The sequence below is a fragment of the Aedes aegypti genome, chromosome 2 (assembly GCF_002204515.2).
Source record: "Aedes aegypti strain LVP_AGWG chromosome 2, AaegL5.0 Primary Assembly, whole genome shotgun sequence".
Taxonomy (NCBI): domain Eukaryota; kingdom Metazoa; phylum Arthropoda; class Insecta; order Diptera; family Culicidae; genus Aedes; species Aedes aegypti.
Genome location: NC_035108.1, coordinates 377,741,960 through 377,767,164, shown reverse-complemented (window position 1 = coordinate 377,767,164; position 25,205 = coordinate 377,741,960). Strand labels below are relative to the sequence as shown.

At 34.8% G+C, this 25,205-nt stretch overlaps 1 protein-coding gene across 2 annotated transcripts; it reads left to right on the top strand.

The window, feature by feature from the left end:
* Positions 1-11,887: 11,887 nt before the first annotated feature.
* Positions 11,888-24,809, top strand: LOC110676927 (calcium and integrin-binding family member 2). Of its 2 annotated transcripts, XR_002500829.1 has the most exons (3): positions 11,888-12,500; positions 12,569-12,684; positions 24,215-24,303. XR_002500829.1 is itself a non-coding variant. In XM_021846803.1 (2 exons), exons 1-2 carry the CDS (start codon positions 21,139-21,141, stop codon positions 24,430-24,432), a joined length of 591 nt encoding a protein of 196 aa, XP_021702495.1. In that variant the 5' UTR covers positions 20,463-21,138; the 3' UTR covers positions 24,433-24,809. The 2 variants fall into 2 exon arrangements, 1 of the variants encoding a protein (XP_021702495.1); XM_021846803.1 differs by lacking the exons at positions 11,888-12,500; positions 12,569-12,684 and adding an exon at positions 20,463-21,511 and having other exon boundaries at positions 24,215-24,809.
* Positions 24,810-25,205: the final 396 nt, after the last annotated feature.

Below are 25,205 nucleotides of genomic sequence, written 5' to 3'. Positions count from 1 at the left end.
CACTTTTTTTATTTACTGCATGCTTACAAACTTAACCTAAGGATGCATACATATACAATAGGGCAGTTCAAATTTAAAAAAAAGTTAGAAAATCCAATCTCCCATATGTTCCTTACCATCCTTACCATATAAGTAGTGTTCTGCGTTTTTTCAGCTTTTTCGGTGGTCAAGACAAAGTAGGTTTATACGGAAATTACTAAGGAGAAATTTTGAAAAATGTTTCAAACACGTTAGTACTGGAATGTGAGTACAAACTTATTATCCCATAGTAGAAACTCATTCTTCAGCCCATATTAAAGATATTGCTGAAGAGAGAAATTAAATCCGACGGATAGGAGAGGAGATATTCATGAATTTGTTTGCTATTATTTAGCTTACGGGATTATAGCCCTGCATACATCTACAAAAATCCCAAACAAAAATAGCTCAATAAGAATTTGTTTCTTCGACAACATCCTTCATTAAGGCTTGAAGAAAGAGTTTTCTCTATGGGATGATAAGTTTGTGATTACATTACAAGCGTGTTTGGAACATTCTCAAAATTTCCCCATAGCAATTTTCATTTACACATACATTGCCTTTTACCACCGAAAAAGCTGAAAAATTCACAGAACACTATCTATATGGTAACATATGGGATATTGAATTATCGAACATTTTCAAATTTTGAACCGCCCTGACATACAATCATATTGGTCAACCATATCTTTAACTACAATTACCTTTATAGCTTTTACCTTTTTGCTTTAAAATCTTTAACGTTGATTCTTTTGTAAATTATTTCTTGAGCTGAATTCATTCTAATACATATATTAATTTTTCCTAAATTATATATGTTATTAAATTGTATACAATTTTTGAATTTTTACACCCTTTTGTCCTGTGGATATTTGAATCATATTTGTTACGAATTTCACATAAACAGTTACTTACATTAGCAAAATTATGGTAATTATTGTAATCCTATTCGGGTACACGTCATTAAAAACTTTAACAATTCAATACAAAAACTATACAGGTCTAGCTTGTGGTGATAAAAATTTAGCAGACATGTTTTCCCAAAGCTCTCAGTTAATATCTGTGGAAGTGGTCATAAGAACACTAAGCCGAGAAGCAGGCTCTGTCCCAGTGAGGACGTTAATGCCAAGAAAAAGAAGAAGAAGTTTTCCCAATTAATTTACCATGGCATATCTGGTAATTTGATAGTTATTTTAACTTCGATAGTCTTTTTAGCGATCAAGTAATTATATATCTGCTAATATGTTAAACGGCTAATATGGGGCATGTAAGCTCTATAAAATCCCTATATTAGCACGGAGGGCGAATTAAAGTGCTTTTTGGTTACTTGGGTGGGGCGAATTTGATCAGGTCGGTATCAAAAAACATTTCCTCCCATGGATGCTGAAGGTTTCGTTAGCATCACAGATATTCCATGTATTCGAGTTTATAGATGTCTAATGATGATTTTGAACCATTTCATTTTTATTAGGGTCAGTTTTGCATATAAGTATTCACAGTTTTTGAAAGTGTAAGCAATACATTTGGAAATGTCGATGTTAAACAATACACTGATGCTATGCCTACATGTTAACTTTGAGCGTTTAAAATGTTGCGTAAGCTTTAACCCGTATAGGCCTGAGTGAAAGCAAAAATACTAAAACCCTTACCACTCAGCGAATACTTAACGGATTCAAATATTTTTTTGTCAGTATACTGGCCTACATATATAATTTCTAGAAGTGGCCAGAGGAACTCGGGAATACTCCTTCAGCCGGAGTTATTGCGGTGGGTCACTGGGTCAAGTCGGGTAGAAAAAGGCGATTTTCTGGGACATGCCAATTTATCTTTATTTATTTCCAATGCCATTAATTTTATTTTGCATAAATCATTAAGATCTGATATTCAACATTATAAATGAATAGTTTTGCACCATTTAGAGTTTACCAGATGCGGCCACTCGGACTTAATACCCTGAAGAACCGGCTCTAGATTTGTTAGGTATTAAACCGTTCCAAATCTCTAAAAGTATAGATCGAATATAATAGTTCACTGAAATGCGTTCCAATAAGCTTGACACAGATGTGAAGATACAAATTGTGCACTTTATCATAAATTTGAGGCATCCCGGGGACTCGAAAATGGTCATTTGTAGGATCAATCAAATGCAGTTGACATATTTATTCAATTTAATCGACTACCAGAAGGTTTACGCTGATGCGTTTTTCTTAAAACTCCTTGATATTGTGGCCACATTATAGCCGATTCTGGAAATTATCTGTGGCTTGAAATTTTCCTTCCTCCAGGGGCACAGAAGTACAAAACCCTTGTTACCCAACCTGACCCAGTGACCCACCGCAATAACTCCGGCCACAGGAACATTCCCGAGATTCTTTGACCACTTTTAGAAACAAGATATGTGTACGTGTATACTGACAAAAAATAATTGAAATCCGTTAAGTATTCGTTAAGCGATGGGAGTTTTAGTAATTTTTCTTTCACTCAGGCCTATACGGGTTAAGTATGAACTACTGAACTTATTGTTGATATCATAAAGTATAGCAAGTGTAGTTTTTTTTGTTCATAAACCCTTTTATTCTCGAAAAATGTGCGTATTTGAAGAGAAAATTGTCTACATTTAGGCGTATTGGGCAGATTTTCAAAGTTTAATTTTGCAATTTAATATTTAATATAAGGTACAGTGGGGGAAGTGTATCAGTGGGGTAAGTGGATCATTTGTCCATATCGAGCATAAAGACTTGAATATGTTTAATGTTTTCGCACCATTGCATTGTTTTATGTTATGTTCTTACGTCCACACTGATACTAGTGCAAAACGTGTTCTACACGTACACTAACACAAGCAAACTTGTTGGCTGCAAAATTCAATTATTTTCAAAATTGGTTTCCGTCATTCAAAAATACATTGTATCTCTGCCTCAAATCAAATTCTGAGTGATTCCAAGCAACAGCACCAAAATTTGGTAAATTTTTTAATTCATTTTTTTCTATTGAGCTGAAACTTTGCACAGTTTTCCAGTTCCATCTAAATCGTCATTTTCCGATATCAAATCTTCAAGTTGAGTGACGACTAACTTTTCAAAAGGGTGTATGTGAAAATGGTTCAAAAATATTCAAAAAGCTGCACAGCAAAAACGGTTCGTTCGATTGTTAGACAACTAAAGAAACAAAGTTAGACAACTAAATAAAGATTCCAAAAAAAATACACACAGTAAAAAAAATTTTTTTTTGCGTTAAAAAACATATTTTTTGACACAAAAACTCAAATATCTCAAAACCCTATCGGAATACCAACGCAATTTTTTGAGGAAAAACGGTCCATTATATTAGCTATCTACCATAAAAATTTGGTGATGGTAAACCAATAAACAAAAAAGTTATGACATTTCAAACATGTCACAATTTTCACATTTAGTATAAAAAAAAATTTTTTTTTCGGTGTGAGTTATTACGGGAACCGCAGTTTGTTGCTGATTTTATTGTTAAGGGCCTTGCGTAAATTAAACAAGTCGTTTTCATGTATTCATTAGTATTATGTATATTATATGTATAAATATTATGTATATGTATAAATATTATATGTATATGTATTAGAGTGGTTCAAAAAATCGTTTTTGCTCCACACCGCTCATTCGATTCTAGATCAAATTCTGAGTGTCCTTCCAAAGTTTGAGCCCATTTGGATGAAAACTGAGACTGCACAAGCCCTTTGAAGTTTATATGGAAATTACTATGGGAAACGCAAGCAATTCATTCAATCGGTCATAGTGTTTGCCCATGTGCTCTTGGGGATTAGAACTACGTTGATACTGTGAGATATTAAAAGCAGCTACAACTTTGCTGAAGACCGTCTTTTAATCGGACGCCCCAGTAATTAGTTATTGATTTTCGAATGAGTTGTAAATCTTTGGCTATAATTATTGGGCTGTTCTGCAGGCATCACTGGATATATGCAGTAAAACATAGTAGCCATGATTTGTGCGTGCTATCTTTCGCGCCAGATGCAGCAATGTTGCCTGTTCAGAAGTTAAATGAGCACTGCTGAAGAATTTGTGACTGGATATAAAACAATAACTAATTACTGAGGCGTCCGATTTGAAAACGGTCTTCGGCAAAGTTGTAGCTGATAAATGTATCTCACAGTATCAACGTGGTTCTTATCTCCAAGAGCACATGGGCAAACACTATGACCGATTGAATGAATTGCTTGCGTTTCCCATAGTAATTCCCATATAAACTTTAAAGGGCTTGTGCAGTCTCAGTTTTCATCCAAATGAGCTCAAACTTTGGGAGGACACTCAGAATCCGATCTAGAATCGAATGAGCGGTGTGGAGCAAAAACGATTTTTTGAACCACTCTAATATGTATATATGTATAAATTAAAATGAATTAACAGATTACACGAAAATAAAATTTATTTTTACCAGGATATTTGTTTTTAGAGTATGATCGATAAGTTTCTAAATGTTATATATAAACTTTAAAAGTTTTGGATTTGGGTATGCGTTATGAGATCATGAAAACATTTTATTAATACTTATTTATTTATTTATTGTTATTCATTTTTTTTACAATATCGAACACTTTTGCATCATTATCAGTACAGTTCGAGTATAGTTTTGCTTTAATTTTATTTTCTGACAATGGAATGAAACAGTAAAATTTTTGAGTTCCTTGGATCGTTTTCGCGTTATTATATTGCTCGCTGAGCTCTGATGCCGTTAATTCGTACTCTTCAGTAGTAGTAAAACAAATTGATAATTTTGTTAAATCTTCTTCTTTTCTGCGATTCGCCCAATCAAATAGTTCTTTTGCAGTTTTAATTGGATGCTCACGTTCTTTGGCTACACTTGCTCTTGTGGCCATGCGCTTTATGGTTCCTCCAATAGCATCACAAGGACCTTTGCCATGTGACGTAGCAAAGAAATGCCATTCTGCATCAATTCCGTACTTTGATTTAAATTGACATAGGCTCGAAAAATTCTTACGGTTTTTGTACTGCGATGCTGCTCCATCAGACATGAAATATATCTTTCTGATTTCTTTATCCTTATCAACGCGTAAAAAGTTAATCATTTTGGCAATGAACAAATTTACAGATACTGAGTCGTGTCTTAAATCTTCGGAAATTACAATAAAACTAAAATGTTCAATATGCTTACTTCCAGTGAAATAAATAACGAATGGATGAATTGTAGCTTGTTGTACGTTCCAGTGATGGGACTGCACTTCATCTTGCAATACAAAGCTATAGTTTTCAGAAAAATCACAAATGACTAAAAATTAAAAAGCGGGATTGCTCTGTTTTAATAAAGTCGTGAGGAATTAAACTTTCTAATTTCAAGCAAAAAAATGACACAAACTCATCTACAGGTTTTAAAATAGTTTCTAGGTCACACCTATCCGTGGTCACCCATTGCTCAAATGATAACTGATCAATATAATTTTCTTCAAACTCAGCGAATGAAGTATTTTCCAATGATGAAGAATCTGGACAATCCGAACAAGATCGTAGATAGCAATATGATGTTGTATTTTCACACAAAAGACTATCAGTTAACATTTTAATATCCTTTGATAAATTGATTCTTTTCAAACTATGTAAGATTAGGTTAATATTTTCGTGTGTTGTGCACAAACAAACATTATGTGTTCCTGAATTGGATAGAAGCTGGCATTGCCTTGGACGAAGGCTTGCAAATGAGGAAAAACCTACCTTAATATTTTCGTTAATTTCCTTGAAGCGTGTATACGCTTCTTTCAAAGTAGTCATCATTAATCGTTTTTGGATTGCTTGACGCTTTCCATCTTTTTTTTACAGATACATAATCTTTTTGGCCAGACATAGCTCTACTTACTTCATCGTCTTCAAAATATTGAATTATTTTTTCTTTTGTCTCATCTGTTAATGAAGTACTCGACCTAGCATTTTTGGTTGCAAGACAGTTATTTTTGAATTGTTTTGCCTCTTTTGCTGTATTTCTATTAGTTTTGAACTCATCAATGGCGTCTTGAATAGACCACGAGCTTGGCAGCATCGACAAAATCAATAATTTTTCTTTCCTTGTCGTGGCTAGATTCGAGAACCTTTCCTTCATATTCATAATTACCTCATAGTAGTCTGTATTTTCCACATCCTCAGGTCCTAATTTGAAGAGGTTTCTTCGTACAGCTTCGTTGATTTCACGGTATTTTTTCTCGGGATAATTGACGTAACCCATCTTCGTCCATTTAATCGGAGTCACTTTTATTCCAGCTATCCCTCGTTGAAGCGTTCGATGTTGACCTTCTGGATGCACTCATCTTCTGATTGATTTGTTGAAACAGATGTCGCTGATGGTACCGTGGCAAGACTATCTGCACTTGGTACTTCTGGTAACTCCTCAGTTGTTGTCGGTGCATCTAGTAATTCCTCAGTTGTTGTTGTTTTCGAACTTCCTGCAACCTGATCCACCGATGATGTACAGATTGCCCGTTTGTCAACGTTTAAACGGCAGGACGTACAAATGCGTAAATTTGTATTCAATGTAGACATTGGAGCATAACCAGCCGCTTTCAGTTTATCTATGGTGCTTTCGGTGAGATTTCGTAGCTCTTTCGAACACTTTTTTTCTGCAAACGGCCTGCAACAGTTGAGAAAGCGACTACTCATGTTGCTCGTTAGATTTTAATAAACAAAATCACTTTTAAGTTTTTACTGACTAGTTTGGTGTCGTTTGCTTGACTGAAGAAAAATTTTACAATTTAATCTTTTATAACCATAGTGGTAGTATATTTTTAGCTTTTTCGTGAGTATGTTCATAGTATGTACCTATCATGTTTTTGATGTTGTTGAAGTTACTCGCTTTCTCCCAAATATGATTAACAAAGTCTATTCTCTACCAAGGCGGGTCTATACCCAGGTGTAATCAGATTTTAACTTTGTGGAGAAAACCAGCGCCGAGAAAACCGACCTGCTTTACGTATACTAGATCACCTGGGTATAGACCCGCCTTGTTCTCTACGAGGTAAACTTTTTGCAGGTAAACTAGTCGTATACCTGTATAGAAAACTTTTTTTGTAGCTTTTGTCTTCAATATTAGATTTCTTATAGGTTTCTTTTATCAAAAGGTTTCAACACTATTGGGAGAATTTTTCTTCAGTTACGTACAATAAAAAATATGACACTATCAAGACTTTAGATCACAACACTGGATCGCGTCTAACTTTCTAATAGATGCTATAATAGTTATGAATAATTAAATAAAATATCATGAAAACAACTTGTTAACCTCATGTGGTACCCTTAACAAAAAATTCAGCAACAAACTGCGGCCCTAAAAAAAATTAACAATGAAAAAAAAAAAAAAAATTTCACTAAGTGTCAAATTTGTGAAATATTTGAAATGTCATAACTTTTTTGTTTATTGGCTTACCATCACCAAATTTTTATGGTAGATAGCTAATATAATGGACCGTTTTCCCTCAAAAAATTACGTTGGTATTCCGATAGGGTTTTGAGATATTTGAGTTTTTGTGACAAAAATGATGTTTTTTAATGCAAAACAAAAATTTTTTTTACTGTGTGTATTTTTTTTTTGAATCTTTATTTAGTTGTCTAACTTTGTTTCTTTAGTTGTCTAACAATCGAACGAACCGTTTTTGCTGTGCAGCTTTTTGAATATTTTTGAACCATTTTCACATACACCCTTTTGAAAAGTTAGTCGTGACTCAACTTGAAGATTTGATATCGGAAAATGACGATTTAGATGGAACTGAAAAACTGTGCAAAGTTTCAAATATTTTTGAAATGGTCGATCAGAATTGACTTGCATGCCTCCGTGGAATCCCTTTTCTACTATTTTTTTCAACGCCTGGTGAACATTTCGATTCTAATTTAATGAATCACAATGAAAAATATATAATTTTTATAAATAAATACAGATATATTGGGTACACTTACCCCCACTTTTTAATGGGGTGGGGTAAGTGCATTAAGTATTATTATCATTCATTGGCAAACTGCTTACGATAATTTGAAGAAGTTTAAGTACTCGCAAATATTGTTTTGTTTAACTTTTTCTCATTACTAGTTTAAATTTGTCTAATTGACTATAGAAAATTTGAATTAATCCACCCAAAATGTATTTTAATATTTCTGGTACTAGAAAATATAAAAGAATGAATATTGCAAAATTCAAACTAAACTATTCGCGGTTTCTTAAGGCTGAGTTGCAAAAGAGCAAAATATACTAATTTTCCAATTGAAAACATATTATCGTACCTCATTTGACCATATAAATTGTTGTAGACAGATGATAGAAATCCATTCATAAATAGAGTAAGAAAATTTCAGTTTGTTACACAAAAATAAATGTGACTAATATTTTTAAACTACCAGTGTTTTTCGAAAACATCGTTAGGAATAATCCTTATGTAATTATGTAGAAGATTTTTACCCAAATAATTCCAGCTACAATGTTTTTTTTTTGTTCGAATTAGTGTGAACTAATGTATTAATAATTCAAAGAATAAAATAAAGACACTTTCAATTTTTAAAGCATCAAAACATGACATAACTAGCACTAATGACAAGAACGAGAGCAATATCATTCTGAGTATACATAATTACACCATATATGTTTTGAGAATAGATTTTTTTTAGTGGTGATCCACTTACCCCACCATGGTGGAGTAAGTGGATCATTTAGCGCAAATTTTCAAGTCCCTCATACTCAATACATAAAAATCAGAAAAACCTAAATTATTGACGATTTGAAGTATATTAGTCCCTCTTTTGTTATCCACAGAAAAAAAGTTTGAATAACATTATTCACGTAGGCTGTACATAATAATGAAGTTGACTATTGATTTTTCTGTATCCACTTACCCCACGGTACCTTACTTGAGTTGTAAGAATTTTGACATCATTTTCAGATTTAGGAGGTCCAAATTTAGTAAATAGGGAAGTATTTTATTCTTAAGGTGCAATGAAGCCACACCCCAAATTTTCAAGAGCATATACTTGAGAACCGAACAGCGCTTCGCATTGAAAATTTATCCCATTGGTCACCACCAACCATTGATTGATGTTCAACGCGATCTTTTGTCAGATTCTCCAGTATTGTGCACTTGAAAATTCGAAGTTTGGCTTTGTTTTATATTCACCTTAAACTTGCTTTGTTATATGGTGATCACTTTCACCCCAGCGTGTCATTTTAACTTTTTGATATCAAAACTATTGTTATGATATGTTAAATATTATTTCATGAAAAGTCGATTGCATAAACTGATAAAGATCGATAGAGTACTGATTGTGTCGAAATTTATTTCACAATATTTGAATTCTGAAGGATAACACAACAAAAATTTGTAAAAAAGTTATCAATTTGCCCCCGGATTACGGTACCTCAAATAACTTTTTTGTATTGATTACGAAGTTTTTACAATTATTGATTTTTAACAAATGATGATCGATCTTACGGCTATCAATGAATTCCTGGAAAAAAGCGATTGACACTGTGGTTCAGGGTCGATTGGAGCTAAAACACCATGATTATAATCTAAGTATAATTGATCTCTTTGAACTCTGAACATTTTATGACGACTCCACAAGAATTCACCAAATATGTTTTTAATTTTTGCCAAGGGGTTGTCCATTAATTACGTATAACTTTTTTTTAATACTGTTCACTATTTCTTCCAGAATATCGACATTAGTAGTCCTAAAATTTGTATCTATTTTTTTTCGGAAAGTTTTTGAGAACTTATTCTACAGTTATTGAATCTTGAAAAATTTGGCCTTTTTAAATGCAGCTTGATTCCAAAACTTGGCGAATAATCATTAATAATTTTAAAAACTAGATCGAATTCATCATAATTTCTAATAAAAATCGTAGTATCGTCCGCAAATGCTCTTATTTTTAACCCTTATCCGCCCAGCGTCCTATAAATAGGACTGTACTTGTAGTACAAATATCATGAAAATAAAGAAGTTTAGGAGAAAACTAACTTCGGCAAAGATGATCACAGGACTGCTGGCTTTCACTGGTAAATGTTTTAATTCAGAATTAACTCATCAGGTGGCGCACAGACTCCAACAAATGTCGAATGTATAAGCAGTATATGAAACAATTTATCGGCTTAAAAATGTCACTGCCGAACACGTTTTTGTCTCAAGCATCAAAATATTGCTCTTTGTTACCTCAATAAAAAAATCAAATCGCGATAACTTTTTAGTTTCTTGGTATTTTTGCACAATTTTGCACAAAAAAACTATTCTTGTTTCAGAATCTGTGTCAACATTGATCGTCTGGATCCAGAGATATTCCGAAATTCCTTGGGGGACCGAAGCGTAACCATAACCCACGTATATATCTCAGGCTACAGAATTTTAATCGTATTCGGATATTCACTCTTCGGAACAATACATTAATGAGAGTATGTTGTGAAAAAAATGAAGTAATTTGGTGCAGCCGTCTTTGAGTAATGAGCATTTATGTTGCTGGTACCACGCTGGCCAAATAAAGATCTTGAAAACTTGAAAAAACCTCATATCGTAATATCAAATTGCTTTTCGGATTATTCCAGTGCTGAAGGCAGATGCGTTGCTACAATAGATGGTAGTACCAAATCATCATCATCAAAATAGGTATCTTCGACAAAGTTGAACAACTAAATAAGTCATATCGGCCTATAACCTTACTAGGAAAACAAACACAAGTGGTCAAACATTTTTTCAAGATCTCTGTCCAGTGATGAGATACAAAATTGGTGTCTTCGACAAAAGTCTTCATCTAAATGAGATCTATTCACCTTATTATTCATATTATTTGCTTATATTTTTTATTTATAGCTTTGAAAGTATTGAAGTTCGATGCCCGTATAGTTATGGCTCTAGATATGTTCCTAATTGACCACTTCCCCCAGGGCTCCTGGAACCTACTATAAAGTGGTCTGTGCGGTTCTGAACTTGCTGCTGAAAGCATCATTTTGAAGTTTGATGCCGACTTGGATATAGCTCCGGATAATATTTACATGGTTGGAATTAAATACATGATTGACCATATTTTTCGAAACAATTTTACGGAACGCACAAAATTAAGAGTGACAAAAAAATGCCATTTGGACATTTCCGGTGTCCGGTGGCCAATATGCATGATCATTGACCAAGTAAGATCCTAGACCACATTTATCGTCGACTGCTTCAAGATCCTTTCAATTCTAACCATTTTCCAAAAAGTTATAAGCGCTTGAAATTGCGCGAAATTTTTCCTATCTCAATCATTTAGCCTATCCTCTGTATGTCTTATAAACCAGTGAGGATGCAAAGTTGGTGTCTTTAACAAAGTTGATCAAGACACCAATTTTGTATTCAATCATTGGATTGACATATAAACGAAAGAAATGTTTTCCCTTTAGCGCTATGGGGAGGGATTCGTGACCTAAGAAGTTTTTAGTCGAATAAACATCAAAATACTTACACCAATATATATATATATATATATATATATATATATATATATATATATATATATATATATATATATATATATATATATATATATAAATAAATCCATAACATATGGAGTTGCCTAATGAAAAGCAGTGCTTTACAATGGATTGTTTTCGACGTCAGACATGAGTGTCATAATGAAATGGTAAAATGTCACTTATGAATTATAATAAAAGGTACCTTCAATATTTTGAGCATGACCATGTGACTAATTTTATCTAGTAGATGAAGTTTTTCTTTACATTTTTGTCATTTTCATTGATTTGGTTACGATTTGCACATAATAAATTATGCCAAAACCCATTAATCACTTTCAAGGGTCCAAAATATGACAGTCAACCTATTACAACCATAATAACTAATCTGCACCCCTTTTAAACCGTACTGAAAATTATCCAAGCTTATCACTCTGTGTTATCACATTAGTCATCCTACTTTTACTCTGTCATTTTTACAGCAATTATCATACCAGTCAAATGTGATACATATTTCTGTTTTAAACAATCATGCCCATGCATCTTCACATTATCTGCATCATTTAAAAGCGGCCAAAACTGAATACTGGCATCATACGTCAGCCTTCAGGAGATTGAGTACAAATCAGTGCGGACTGTCTTACCCGCCATGTACCTAGAGCTACTGCACATAGTGTTTTTTATTCAACTGGCAGATCTTAAGATAATCCCCGATGTTTATGAATTAAGCGGATGTCCTGGCCACGACTATCACATGGATTTTTCCGACGTGGAGTTCAGTTATGACGACGACGGGTATCTGATCGTCAATGGGAATTTTACCTTTCTCAGAGACGTTGTCGCACCGTACCCGGCCTATATCTACTCGGAGCGATTGGAACAAGGGGAGTGGCGACCAGCAATCATCACCAAAAGTGTTCCGGACTTTTGTGCAGTAATACAGAACCCGATGGAAGTTTGGTATCCGGTCACGAAACAACTGAACAAGAAGAATTGCCCATACAAAGCGGGGGTTGGTATTGCATGATAAAGAATGTAAAAATTTGAGTTCTAGTTATTTTATCGTTTTAAATTTCGCAGTTCGTATGACGTATCGATAATGTTCGATATAGCTTTCCAGTGTCAATACCCACAAGTTTTCTCGGAGAGTGGAGAGTGTTCCTGGAGCAGCGCGATGTGACTAAAGAAACAGATGAGTATGCTTGCTTAGTGCAATACTTCAGTATCATTGAAATATAGAACGGGGTTTGATATGCATGTAATAAATAATACATTCACAGCATCATACTATTCAAACGCTGTTGGTTGAATTTGATAAAAAATCATTGCATTACTTTACAGTATTGGACAATGCATTTGCGACTTCTTAGATTTTTCGTTCACAACGGTCAATTTTTGAAGCATAGATCTGTACAATAACAAATTTTCGAGCTGATTAGTGGACTACCCATAAATAAATGACAAACGAATTTTGTACCATTCGATTTAATTCCACTAGAGTTGCTCTAATGGAATTTAATGGTATAAGTACTAATCGATTTAAATTTACTTCTCAGATCTAAGTTATTAATGGGCCGATGTGAATGAAATGTTCACATTTCTTCGGCCATAACCTTAATTTCAGCATAACAATATGAGAGATTTTAAAGGGTTAATGGGTAAGTAACTGTGCGTTATTTATAGTAATTAAAAAAGCTGTCAACCAATGTGGACCACGCTGTACCCGAATGAAAATACCCAAGCGTATTCCGCGTGATGCGCTCTAATGCTCTCTTCTAGCTTCATGTTGATTTAATTGTCCTAACATCCACGCATGATGTTCGATAAGACGCATGCAGAGGACAAAGACGGTTGCTGATTGTGACGTATCCTTCCCATAAAGATAGAAATAACGAACCATACCTATATGGCTGTTTCAACTTTCACGATGGGCTCCAATTTCCTCCTTCCCCCGATTAAAGAGTGTTGGTTTCGGGCGTGTTACTCATCTTCACACCCCACAGTGGTTTCATTTGTTCTACAAAACGGTGAAAAATTATTAAAAAAAAATGCAGAAGACATCATATCCCTAATTGTATGCGTTAAAAAGTTATTCAGGATTTACTGCAGGTAGAAATGTGACTTTTTTGTTTTGTTTTGGATATCCAGAATCCCTCAATTTTAAGAAAATTCAGTGGCGCATCATGTTTGACATATAATTTCTGGTATATGGATTTATTATTAGCTAGACGGTATTTAGCTATTTAGGTTAGTGAATTATGCTCAAAATTTCACACAAAACCTTGTAATGGGAAACCTTTTTATGCAAAAAGAGTAATCCTCATACTGTTACGCTGTTACTGAACGAAACATACAGCTATAAAGCAGTGTGGCCAACCTTGTAGGCACTGTTGGAAAAATATCTTATGAACCCCCTCGTTTGGAGACAGTATATGCAGCCTGGGACACAGTTATATGAAAAATTTAGATTCTCGCTCCAGTCCACTTTTTGAACTGCATTTAGGTCCTTTAACAACTGTGCAAAATTTCAGCTCGATTGGCGAAACTATATTTACGCGCCAGCCGATCAAAGTTTGTATGGGATTTACTATGGGAAAACTAACTTTTGCAAAGAAAAATCACCAGAGGTCGCCCATTGACCTCTATAAAAATTCTAAATAAAGGTCTCGATAGATATTTCTACGATGAACAATATTGCCGAAGACCGCAAAGCAATCCGATGCTTGTAAAAAAAGTTATTAAGCATAGACTATTCGGAAATTTTGCCTGATTTTATTGTTATTGTTATTCCTTTACGTGTTAATCAACGCCTTGCCAATAGGTTTTCATTGAATAACTTTTTTCACAAGTGTCGGATTGTTTCGCGGTCTTCGGCAATATTCTTCATTGTAGAAATACCTATCGAAGTTTGTGTTCAAAATTTTTATAGAGATCAATGGGTGACCTCTGGTGATTTTTCTTTGCAAAAGTAAGTTTTCCCATAGTAAATCCCATACAAACTTTGAAGGGCTGGCGCTAAAATATAGTTTCACCGATCGAGCTGAAATTTTACACAGTTGTTATGGGACCTAAATGCAATCCAAAAAGTGGACTGGAGCGAGAATCTAAATTTTGTCCCACACTAATATGCACCTCAGCAGAACTTTCATGATGTACCAGGAAGAGGAGAGCGCAAAACTTTATCAAACGTACACCTGATTCTATTTTTGCAGTTCAAAATTTCAAAAACCGAACAAAAAAAAGTAACAACATTTCTCGACGTAAATAAGATTTTGGCGAAGAAAAAAATGTATGGAAACTTTTTTTGCATGGCCATTTAAAAAAAATTCGTGCAAACATAGAATCGGGTGTAGATCAAAATTGAAAGTCATCATTAAACGTTGTTAAGAAGAAACCTTTTTGATCGTGAATTTGATAAGCATAAAGTTTCTGTACCGTGTGGGACCGAAATCCGTACACCTAAGCACTAAGCCAAATAAAAACCTCTGTTAAAAATATTTGGATTTGTAAAAGGCAATTGAGCACCCTTTTTTATGACTTTTACATCTTTTAAGGCATAATTTATCTCAAAATGAGCCTGAAGTTGAGTAGAAATCTTAAAAAAATAGTAATTAAAATCACTTGTCTTGGATCGAAATCCGTACACTCTGATAAGATTTAATCAAAATCCGTACATTCGTGATTCGAAATCCGTACAGCTGCCCAAAATTCAAAACGTAAATGCTAAAGACGTCAATTTTATCTTAGTATTTTTATTCCATGTGAGCATCTAAATTCAAAATGATTCTTCCAGTAGCATATCCAGAATCATTAGACGCACTGAACACTGTATAGTAGGTTCCAGGTGCCCTGGGGGAAGTGGCCAAATCAAAACATGTCCGGAGTTACTTCAATATGGGTATCAAATATAAAGATTGTCGAAGGTGATGCTTCCGAAAGCACTTCCAGAACCACCGGCTGCCATGACCACTGCACTATGACTATCAGGTGGCCAATAATAAAAAAAGTGATGTGCCCCAAATTTCAATTCTTGTTCGCCATTTCATTGTAAACATGTCTGCTAAGAAATCCTTAAAATATTAGGGCATAATTTGCATTGCATCCTCAGATATGAGGTGCCAAAGTTGAGCCTATTGAGCAAAACTTGTTTTTATTAACAAAAAAAATATGGTTTACTCAAATGAATATAACCTTTTTTCTATAATACTTACGTAAAATGTTTTTACACCATTTGAAAGCTTACAAAAAAGGCTTCTTGAAAACAATAAAAAAATAAAAAAAAGCTTCAAAATAGTGGCTTTTTTATGTGTTTTTATGAAGCAATTAAAAAAATCGAATAAGCTTATAGTTAACAAATCGAGTACTTTTTTGTCCCAAGTTGTCCCAGGCTTAAATTCAGTTCCAAGGGTACTTTGAGATGTAAACTAAAGGATCGTGAAGAATTTAGCTGCACAGCTATGTAAATTTTAATATTTATAATGGTTTGCACAACGTAAATCGCATAAATGGCTTATATGCAATATAAGTAACAAAGTTTAATATTTCGCTGTAGGCCCTATTCAAAAGTTAGTCTCGAAAACTTGTTTCTGAAAATAAAACATCAAATTTGTATCATAAAACTTATAAATACGACATGAGATGGAAAAAATATTTTTGGCCGCCAGTCTGTATGGAAACCGCCCATAGTGCACTGTATAGTAGGTTTGAGGTACCCCGATGGAAGTGGCCAATTTCACACATGTACGGAATCATATCAATTTGGGTAACAAAGTTTAATATTTATAAAATTCATGCTTTCGGAAGCAGTTTTAGAATCACCGTCCAGTAAGTTCGATGTACTTTGGAGGATGTGGATCATCTTCAGAATCACAAGATGCAATAACCTGGGAGGGAGGCACAGATACTACATACAAAATGTGACACAAAGTTATTTCAAACTGCAAGAAAACTCCAGCATGCCAACGACAATCAAGGCAGACTTGATGAAAATCGCTAGTTTTCGTTGGTTGTGTACCTCCGATCGTTCTGGACAAACATAGAAAAAGGGCTAAAGTTTTCTATGCATTTCATTTTCGTTTCTATTGGAAAAAGTGTAATGATGCGTATTTGAATACTTTATATTCAATCAGAATGAAAGGTGCTATCGTGACATTACTTTTGAATTAGTATGGATAGCTTTTCAATCGTTTTTTTGTCACATTTGATAAAATGCAAACATAAGGTTTGATCAATCACGCGCTTTTATCATGTTTATCCATTGTTTAAGATCTGGGCTCACAGCGAAAGTTCGTGATAGCAGAATCTCGGCTCACCTTGACGTACATAAATTTCGTATCGGTTTCTCCCTCCCAGGTAATAACCACTCTATATTAAATCCCAGGGGCCCGTAGAAAAGTGGCCAATTCGGAACATGACCACATCTCCCAGGGCACTTGTAACCTGCTATACAGCCGCTGGCTCTGAAAATGCTCCCGGGAGCTTTACTTTCAACAATCTTGAAGTTTGACGCGCATATTGACATGGTTTGAGACATGTTCCTAATTGGAAACTTCCTCCAGCACATCTGGAAACTATCATACAGTGGTCCGTACATCTAATGGCGTTGCCGAAATCAAAATTTTGATGCCCACTTGAATATAGCTTACATGATTGGAAATACAAACATTACTGACTATATTTTCCGGAACCAGTTTTACGGAAATGGTCATGTATCTCAAGATTTTTAACGAATCTTACTGTGTTCTACTTCCAATTAGTTCTAGCTTCAGGAAATATTGTAAACATTTATACAACTTCACATCGCACAAAAATACAAGCGACAAAAAATGTCATTTGGACATGATCTCGGAATATTCGAAACATCTCCGGTGTCCGAAGGCCAATTTGCATGGCCAAGCAAGCTCCTGAAACTAGACCGAATTTGCCGTCGACTGCTTCTGGATGCATCCAATTTAATCCATTTTTTGTAAAGTTATAAGCATTTGAGTTGAGGAAAAATTTTGCCTATCCTAATCATTTTGCCTGTTCCCTGTATTACCACATCTCTGTAGGTGTTTTTAAAAAACCTAAAGCATTCGCAGGTTTCGGGAATTATTGGCCATTGTACACTGCTTCAATGCTTTTTTTTAAATCATCAGCGTTGTATTTCAGCTTCATACTATCATATTTATTGGCTAAAACGTGAAGAAATATGTTAAAGTTTTGTACTGTACGGATGTAGATTCAATTTGGAATTATGAATCAAAATCCGTACAGCACAATACAAGCAAACATTTATTCTACTGTGCAGAAAGAGCATTTACTCCTGCGGAATTATAAATACTCACTATAAGAAGTCATCATGATCAACAGTTGGTTCAGAAAAAAAATGCGATTTTGGCTATGTTGGAAAATATTCTCACTCTTCTTTGCAAATCACTTAGAAAGCACACAAACCAATCATCACAATAATGAGAGGTCACATCGTGATTTTTACAATTTTCACTTTTTTATATAAGAAAACAACTCCTGTAAATTTCAGCTCGATCGGAGATCATCAATACAACCTCTCTAGACAAGGCGGTTGCGGTACTCGCAAAATGGCTCTAGTTCAAACACTACCCCGGAAACAAAATTTTTTTCGAAAATTTTTGAAACGGCATATCTGGATTACACCTCAAATGAAAGCCCATGAGTTGCCCTACAAAATGTCATATTTAGTTTTTTGACCTAGTTCGGTTGGTGAGAAAAAATCGATTTGAAAATCACTATTTTTTTTTAATGAAAAACTTTTTTTTTTCGATTTGAAGTACTTTCAAAATTCATATACTATGCTTATCTCAAAGATTATATAACGTAGAGTAATCATGTCAAATTTCAACATAATCCGTGCAGTTTTACTATAGTAATATCAGTTTTTGTGATTGTGCATGTTTAGTGACATGAAATCATTGGGGGTCATTTTGTCTCACTTTCCCCTAATATAAAAATCTAAAATTTTGCAAAACATCTTCTTTTATATAGCAGAACAATCCCTGAAAATTTTAGCCTGATCGAAGAATATCGATACAAGAAGGGGTTGCGGCTCTCGCGAACTGACTCTTAAGGCATTTCTGAGTTAAGAAAATAACGAAAGTCATCTGTGGTGTGCTTGAGTGCTTGAGGATCAGTTGTACACTCAGGTAAATGGACTATCGAATTAAATAGAATCCTTTATGACAATTTGACACAAAAAATAAAAAAAATTTCGTGGCAACATACAATCTAATCAAGAATATTGCAATCGTCAGCTCCGTGCGTACACTACGTGCCTATGTCTTGATGTGGAGTGATGCTAAAATGATAGCCAACGCATTTGTATTGCAATAAACGTTCCATCATTCATCTTTTCATTCAATGTATGAATTTCGATAGTCCAGTTCGCTACTTGTATATATTTTTTTTTTGAAAATAAGTAAATTCCTTTAGATAAAAAAAAACAAAATGCCAAAAACAAGTGATCGAAAGAACGGTTCCTGTTAAGTTTTGAATGTTCCGGCCTACGTATTCGGCTCAACGTACTTCGGTCCAACAACCAAGGATCCTGGCACCACAATAGGGTAACCAATATAATTTGGACCCCTATATATTTTGGACCCCCTTGGCCATTTTCCTGCAAATTTCCCAGTTTAAATCGAAAGACCAACTCAATTTGCATGCTATTTAGGAAGATAGGACTATTCCGCACTTGCATCAACCGTTTGTACAAAGAAAATGTGTTTATTTTATCTGAAATTAATTTAATTTAATCGGTGCATCCATGCAACCGTTACACCACGTTACACACAGAAATTGAAGCCGTCAGAAATGTTTCAAATGTAAACAAAAACTTTTTTCAAATTTCTGGGCAAACAGCGTAGAATTTCTTCGATTTTCCATTGTCGATCGATTGATTAGACTATGGGCAAGCATATTATACAACCAGTGTCATGGACTTTGTCGCCAAACGATAAAAAAATGCCGGGGGTCCAAAATATATACTTTGAGGGTTCAAAATGTATTGGTGTGTCCAAAATAATGAGAAACAGTGCTTCACAATTCAATTATTTTCGACGTTTTTTGCATCCTACATGGCCGTTTGGGCATTTTTATCTCGTAGAGGAAGTTTTTCTCTACATTTTGACATATCCGTTGACTGGGTTACGCTGTGCAATTGATTAATTTGGACACAAAACTAAAATCACTTCCTTAGGGGGTCCAAAATACGACCGTTACCCTACATCCCCATGAGAAAAAAAAAACAAAAAAACGAGTCACCATCTCTAGTTCCCACTGGGAGCTGGTTCCTCAAGATAATGGTTTTTAAACAAATCGTCGTTTCGAGATCAATAATCTAAAACTGCGAAAAACTTTTCATGGTGGAAAATGTAGTTCTCAATACAGTTTTTAACGGTCACTGTTGCAAAACCCTTATTATATTCGATTATAATATAAAAATAGAGTTGATAGTATAAATATACAGCCATTCCATGAAAACCCGATCTAGTGGGTCACCGAATTCCGTAAAAATTTGCAGAAAAATCACGATTTTGCAAAATATTTAATTTAAAATAAAAATATAACTTTTGAACCGCTCTATCGATTTTCAAATTTCTTGGACGGAATGAAAGCTAAAAATTTTAAATTTTCATGAAAAATATAAAATTTTACATGAAAAAAAATAAAAAATTGGACCGACCGGGAATCGAACCCAGACACTTTCAGCATGGCTTTGTAGCCGTGGACTCTACCACTCGGCTAAGGAAGGCCCCAAATGGCAGCAAATGTATGTGTGCTTAAAAAAGACTACTTTTATTTACCGAAGCGTTGGTATCTCCCGGTTATATTCGTAGTCTAGAGAAGTGTTAGTATCTTCCAGTAGGATAGGTACTGATGACTAAACCCTAAGAAATCAAGCAAAGCGCAGATTGTTTGAGATTCCATAGCTAAATTGAACACACAATTCGGTACTCTTAAAACGTCCCAATTGTCCTACTTCATTGTTTGAAGTCTTCTGCTTTCATTCTTCCGGCCTAATGCTGTAGCACTTATACCTTCTTCGATGCTGTAGATGTTGTATCACTTGTTCATGTAATTGAAAACATTTCAACTAATTATTGAATAAACGGTTCCTGTCAAGTTTTGAAAGTTTTGGCCTAAGAACTTATTCGGCCTAACAAATTACGATCTAATGACCGGACGCCGCTATGAATATTCTGCGGGAAGGCGTAGGTAGAAAATGTGTGTTTTTACATTCTTGAGATCATAATCTATCCATTAAAAGGTAAGATAGTGCAAAACAAGATTTTTTTTTTCAATTTTTAGCCTATGTGCCCACTGTGCATCAGACACCTTTCCACAGGTGGGTGGCTGGAAGACTACCGTTCTTTTTTATTCGCCTTCCGCGAATCTAACGATTATCACACTACACGTGATTATCGCCCGGAAAGTAGTTCCGCTCCCTGGCGGCGTTCGTGCAACTATGTGGACTATGTTGTAGTAGGTGAGGTTGATTACACACATTTTCGATGTCAGCGGGAGTCGGCGGCAATCGAGTGTGGCAATTCCTCGCCTCTCCTCATGGGAGTGTTTTATTAAATGAACTTGATGGGATCGTCAATCGCGCGGCAGTCTTATCCTGGCAGTGAAAGTGTATGGTATATGTCTTGGTCGTGATGGGTAATAAAGTGGTCACTTTTACCGATCAACAGCTCGAGGACTATCAGGATTGTACCTTCTTCACTAGGAAGGAAATTTTGCGAGTGCATCAGCGATTTCGCGAGTCGAGCCCGGAGTTGGTTCCGAAAATTATGACGGAAGGACAAGCCACCTCCATACAGGTACCGAGGGAGCGAATTGAAAAGTTGCCCGAGCTGGTGGAGAATCCCTTCAAAACGAGGATGTGCGAGGCATTCTCCCAGGATGGGGACGGAAATTTGACGTTTGAGGATTTCCTGGATCTACTGTCGGTGTTCAGCGAACAGGCACCGAGGGATATCAAAGTGTTTTACGCGTTCAAGATCTACGGTACGCTGCTGGGTGGGTAGTGAGGGACGACATGGACATATTGGATATTCAAATTTGAAAGGCAGATTGTTTGGATTACAGCATGTAGTCAAGATTTTTTAGAAAGTGATCGTCGGAAACCACATTGTAGAAATTTTTGTACAAAGTGTTAACATCTGTTGTAAGGACATTCCCATTTGCATGATTTTAAATACTCTCGTTTTAAGAAAATAGCCAAGTGAAGTTAATTCATCAATAAATGAATCATTATATTCAAACCAGGTTATATTCCTCAACTTTTTTTTCAATAACCATATGATAAAATACGCTTGTATTCAAATCTCATCACTTTAAAATTCGATAAGCCTCTACGAAATAAAAAAAAATACTCCACAGATGAACAATACTTTAAGGAATCTTCGCAAGAACTCCTTAATGTATTCTTCTAGAAGTTCTTGTAAACGCTCTTTCGACAATTCTTTGCCAACGTTTTTAAAAATTGCAAGATATTTTTTTATTAATGGAATTGCTTCCGATATTATTGATGATTCCTTTGAGATTCCAACTGAAATTTCTAGGTAATCTTTCAATTGTGTTTTCTTGATATTCCGTTTAGAAATTCAAAACCTTTTTCTTGATTCACAACAGCAATAAAAAAACCTCAAAATACATATTTTCTCCCAAATAGCCGGGGCCTTCCTTAGCCGAGTGGTTAGAGTCCGCGGCTACAAAGCAATGCCATGCTGAAGGTGTCTGGGTTTGAATCCCGGTCGGTATAGGATCTTTTCGTAAAGGAAATTCTCTTGATTTCCCTGGGCATAGAGTATAATCGTACCTGCCACACGATATACGAATGCAAAATTGGTAACTTTGGCAAAGAAAGCTCTCAGTTAATAACTGTGGAAGCCCATAAGAACACTAAGCTGAGAAGTCGGCTCTGTCCCAGTTGAGATTAAATACCAGAAAGAAAAAGATAAAAGAAAACCTACATGGAAATTTGTGAATCGATACTTTATTTTTTTTAAGTATTTTTTTAGAACTCTTCGGAGGACAATTAGCAGGGACTTAAGGGAATCATATTTTTACAGATATTCCTTCACCAAGAATTGCTGCAAAAATTCCTTGAAGAATTTTTGCAATACTTTTTTGGGAAATCTCTTTAGTTACTGTTCCTATAAATTACGTTCATTTTTTAGAATTCTGAGAATTAAATCTCAGGAAATTTCTTTCTTTTACGGATTCTTCCGGAGGGGTTGTTATCCAAGGATTCCACAAATATTTATTTATCAGTTTATCCAGAAATTCCTTCTTCAATACTTCGGGATAAGGTTTCGAAAATCAATGTATTTTTGTGTATGTGTAGTGTATGGTCATAGTATTTATAGTAAAAGAACAAAAAAAAAAAATTAGTATCTTCAAAATACTCACCAAATGAAAGCTTAGGCTCACCCCTTAATTTTATGGGAATATCAAAAGCAATGTTTCCATCTTAATGTTAAGTTAAAATTATACAAAATAAGAGTTTCCTAAAGATGGGACATTCCGTAACCAAATAATTTTGAAAATACAAAACCATAACGATACATAGATTAATTTTCAACTAAATATCACTACATACACACTTATGTAAATATGTATAGGGATAGTCGGAGCTGTTTCGTCAATGGTGTGGAATGAGCACCGCTTGAAAACTGCATAAGCTCTTGATATTCAATCTGAAATATGCAACCCCAAAACTGACAAAACAATGGAACAATCGGCATGTTATAAGTCAGTGTTCTAAACTTAAAGAAAAAGGGCTAAGAACATCCATACAATACTCCGTTCAGTTGTATGGAGGGTTCTTAGGTCTATGTTTCATGGAATCCTTGAGAACCAATAAAATCGGTACTCACCCTACAATATACCATTTACATTTGTGAAATGATATTAGTTATTAATTTAGTAGATTGAAGATATTTGTTCCAGGAAATTTTTAGATAAACTAGACCAGTTGTATTCACTTGGTTACCAAAACGGGGATCTTGACGAAACAGACGATACTTCAAAATATAAAAATCTTTCGGGTCCATAATTGTGAGATGTCCGTGTACTTCGAAATGATGAATAGAACTTAATTCACTCATGTAGAAACATTGAGTGAAGAACCAACCGGATGAGACAAATAAAGACAAAAATATGTAGAAACATAAGCCCAAACTCCAAGGTATTCTTGGAAGACCTTAACTTACACACATTTGAGCCTAAGCCTAAGGCTAAGAACCAAACAAATCAATTAATATGCTTAAGATACACAAAAACCATAATTTATCGAAATAATACAAATATTTTTTTTACAAATAGACTCTAAAAGGCAAATCTCGTTTTATAAACTAAACCCTAGATCTAGTTCATAATTGAGGTTACGGTGTATGCACTTAAGTAACCAAGCCAAGCCGAGATCAAAACTAAGCATCAAGTATGGAATCGCTTAACTGAGTATTGCAACACCACCAAAAGTTTATAATAACTGGTAAGCATAAATTGCTAATGCAGTAATATCGAGTTTTTCGGGGAGCATTGCAGTATGCAACACGAGTGTTGCAATTTCATAGGAGTAGTGTATATAGCACCAACTACAATAATCAGCCCTCTATTTGTTTCTTAATTTATGCTTGTTAGCAAAATATAATTAAAAACTTTTTCAAAGTAGCATCAACATAACTGACATTATTTTCTTCCCAGACTACGACCAGGATGGTTTTATCGGCCAGTCCGATCTGCTGAACGTCATCACCGCCCTCACTCGCAACGAACTTACCACCGAAGAGCACCAGCAAATCGTCGAGAAAGTCATCGAAGAGGCGGATGTCGACGGCGATGGAAAACTGTCCTACTTGGAATTCGAGCATGTGATTACCCGAGCGCCGGATTTCATGTCTACGTTTCACATTCGAATCTAGAAGGGGACCGGTCGGAAGCCATCTGGCGGTATTGAAATGAATGCTAAGCGTACTGGTATGTTCGAAAACTGGTTCGAAGCTGAAAGCGAAGACAACCACACACGGTTTACGGTTATGCTGGAATGTGTGCACGATAACTAATTTCTAGGTTTTGTTCACTCACAAACTACTCAAACAAAAAGTTAATGGTTTTTGAGAACAGGAAAAATATGTATGGGTCATTTTGCCTAAGAGATTACTTTTTTATTTGATGTTTGTAAATCTATATCACTGATCTTGGGTCTGTTCGTATTTTGTTATTGAAACTTTACTACACTTTAAACATAAAAATTCTTATAAATAAAAAAAATATAAGTTGTGTAATCAACAATGATGAATTTTTAATCCATTTTTATTGTTTGGAAATATCTGAAACACTGATTGCTGAATGGAATTATACCAATACATCTCCCCTACTTTACTCTATTTTCACGGGGATAGAGTTTTCTTTTCAGCCTAATATTCAATCAGCACTTCCACAGTTATCAACCATTCTGGTGCTAAATACATTTACGAAAATCAGATGAAAAACTTTCGGATATCTGAAGCGATGATTAGCAATTTATAGGCGTGTATCTGAAGGGCATGTGGTATAATGTGTCATACAAGCATCTTGTGCCGCCTTCTGGTGGAACTAGTTTTAATTATACATTTATAATTTTGGACACTAAGTGAAATTTAATATTATTTATTTAAGAAACATACTGTTATAGAATCCAGTAAGAATCTATTCT

Bases quoted from the DNA above. Each gene is read 5' to 3' on its own strand.
- LOC110676927 (XM_021846803.1), top strand. From the start codon at position 21,139: ATGGTATATGTCTTGGTCGTGATGGGTAATAAAGTGGTCACTTTTACC. The intron at 21,512-24,214 runs GTACGCTGCTGG...TTTTCTTCCCAG, and splicing joins TTACGCGTTCAAGATCTACG to ACTACGACCAGGATGGTTTT.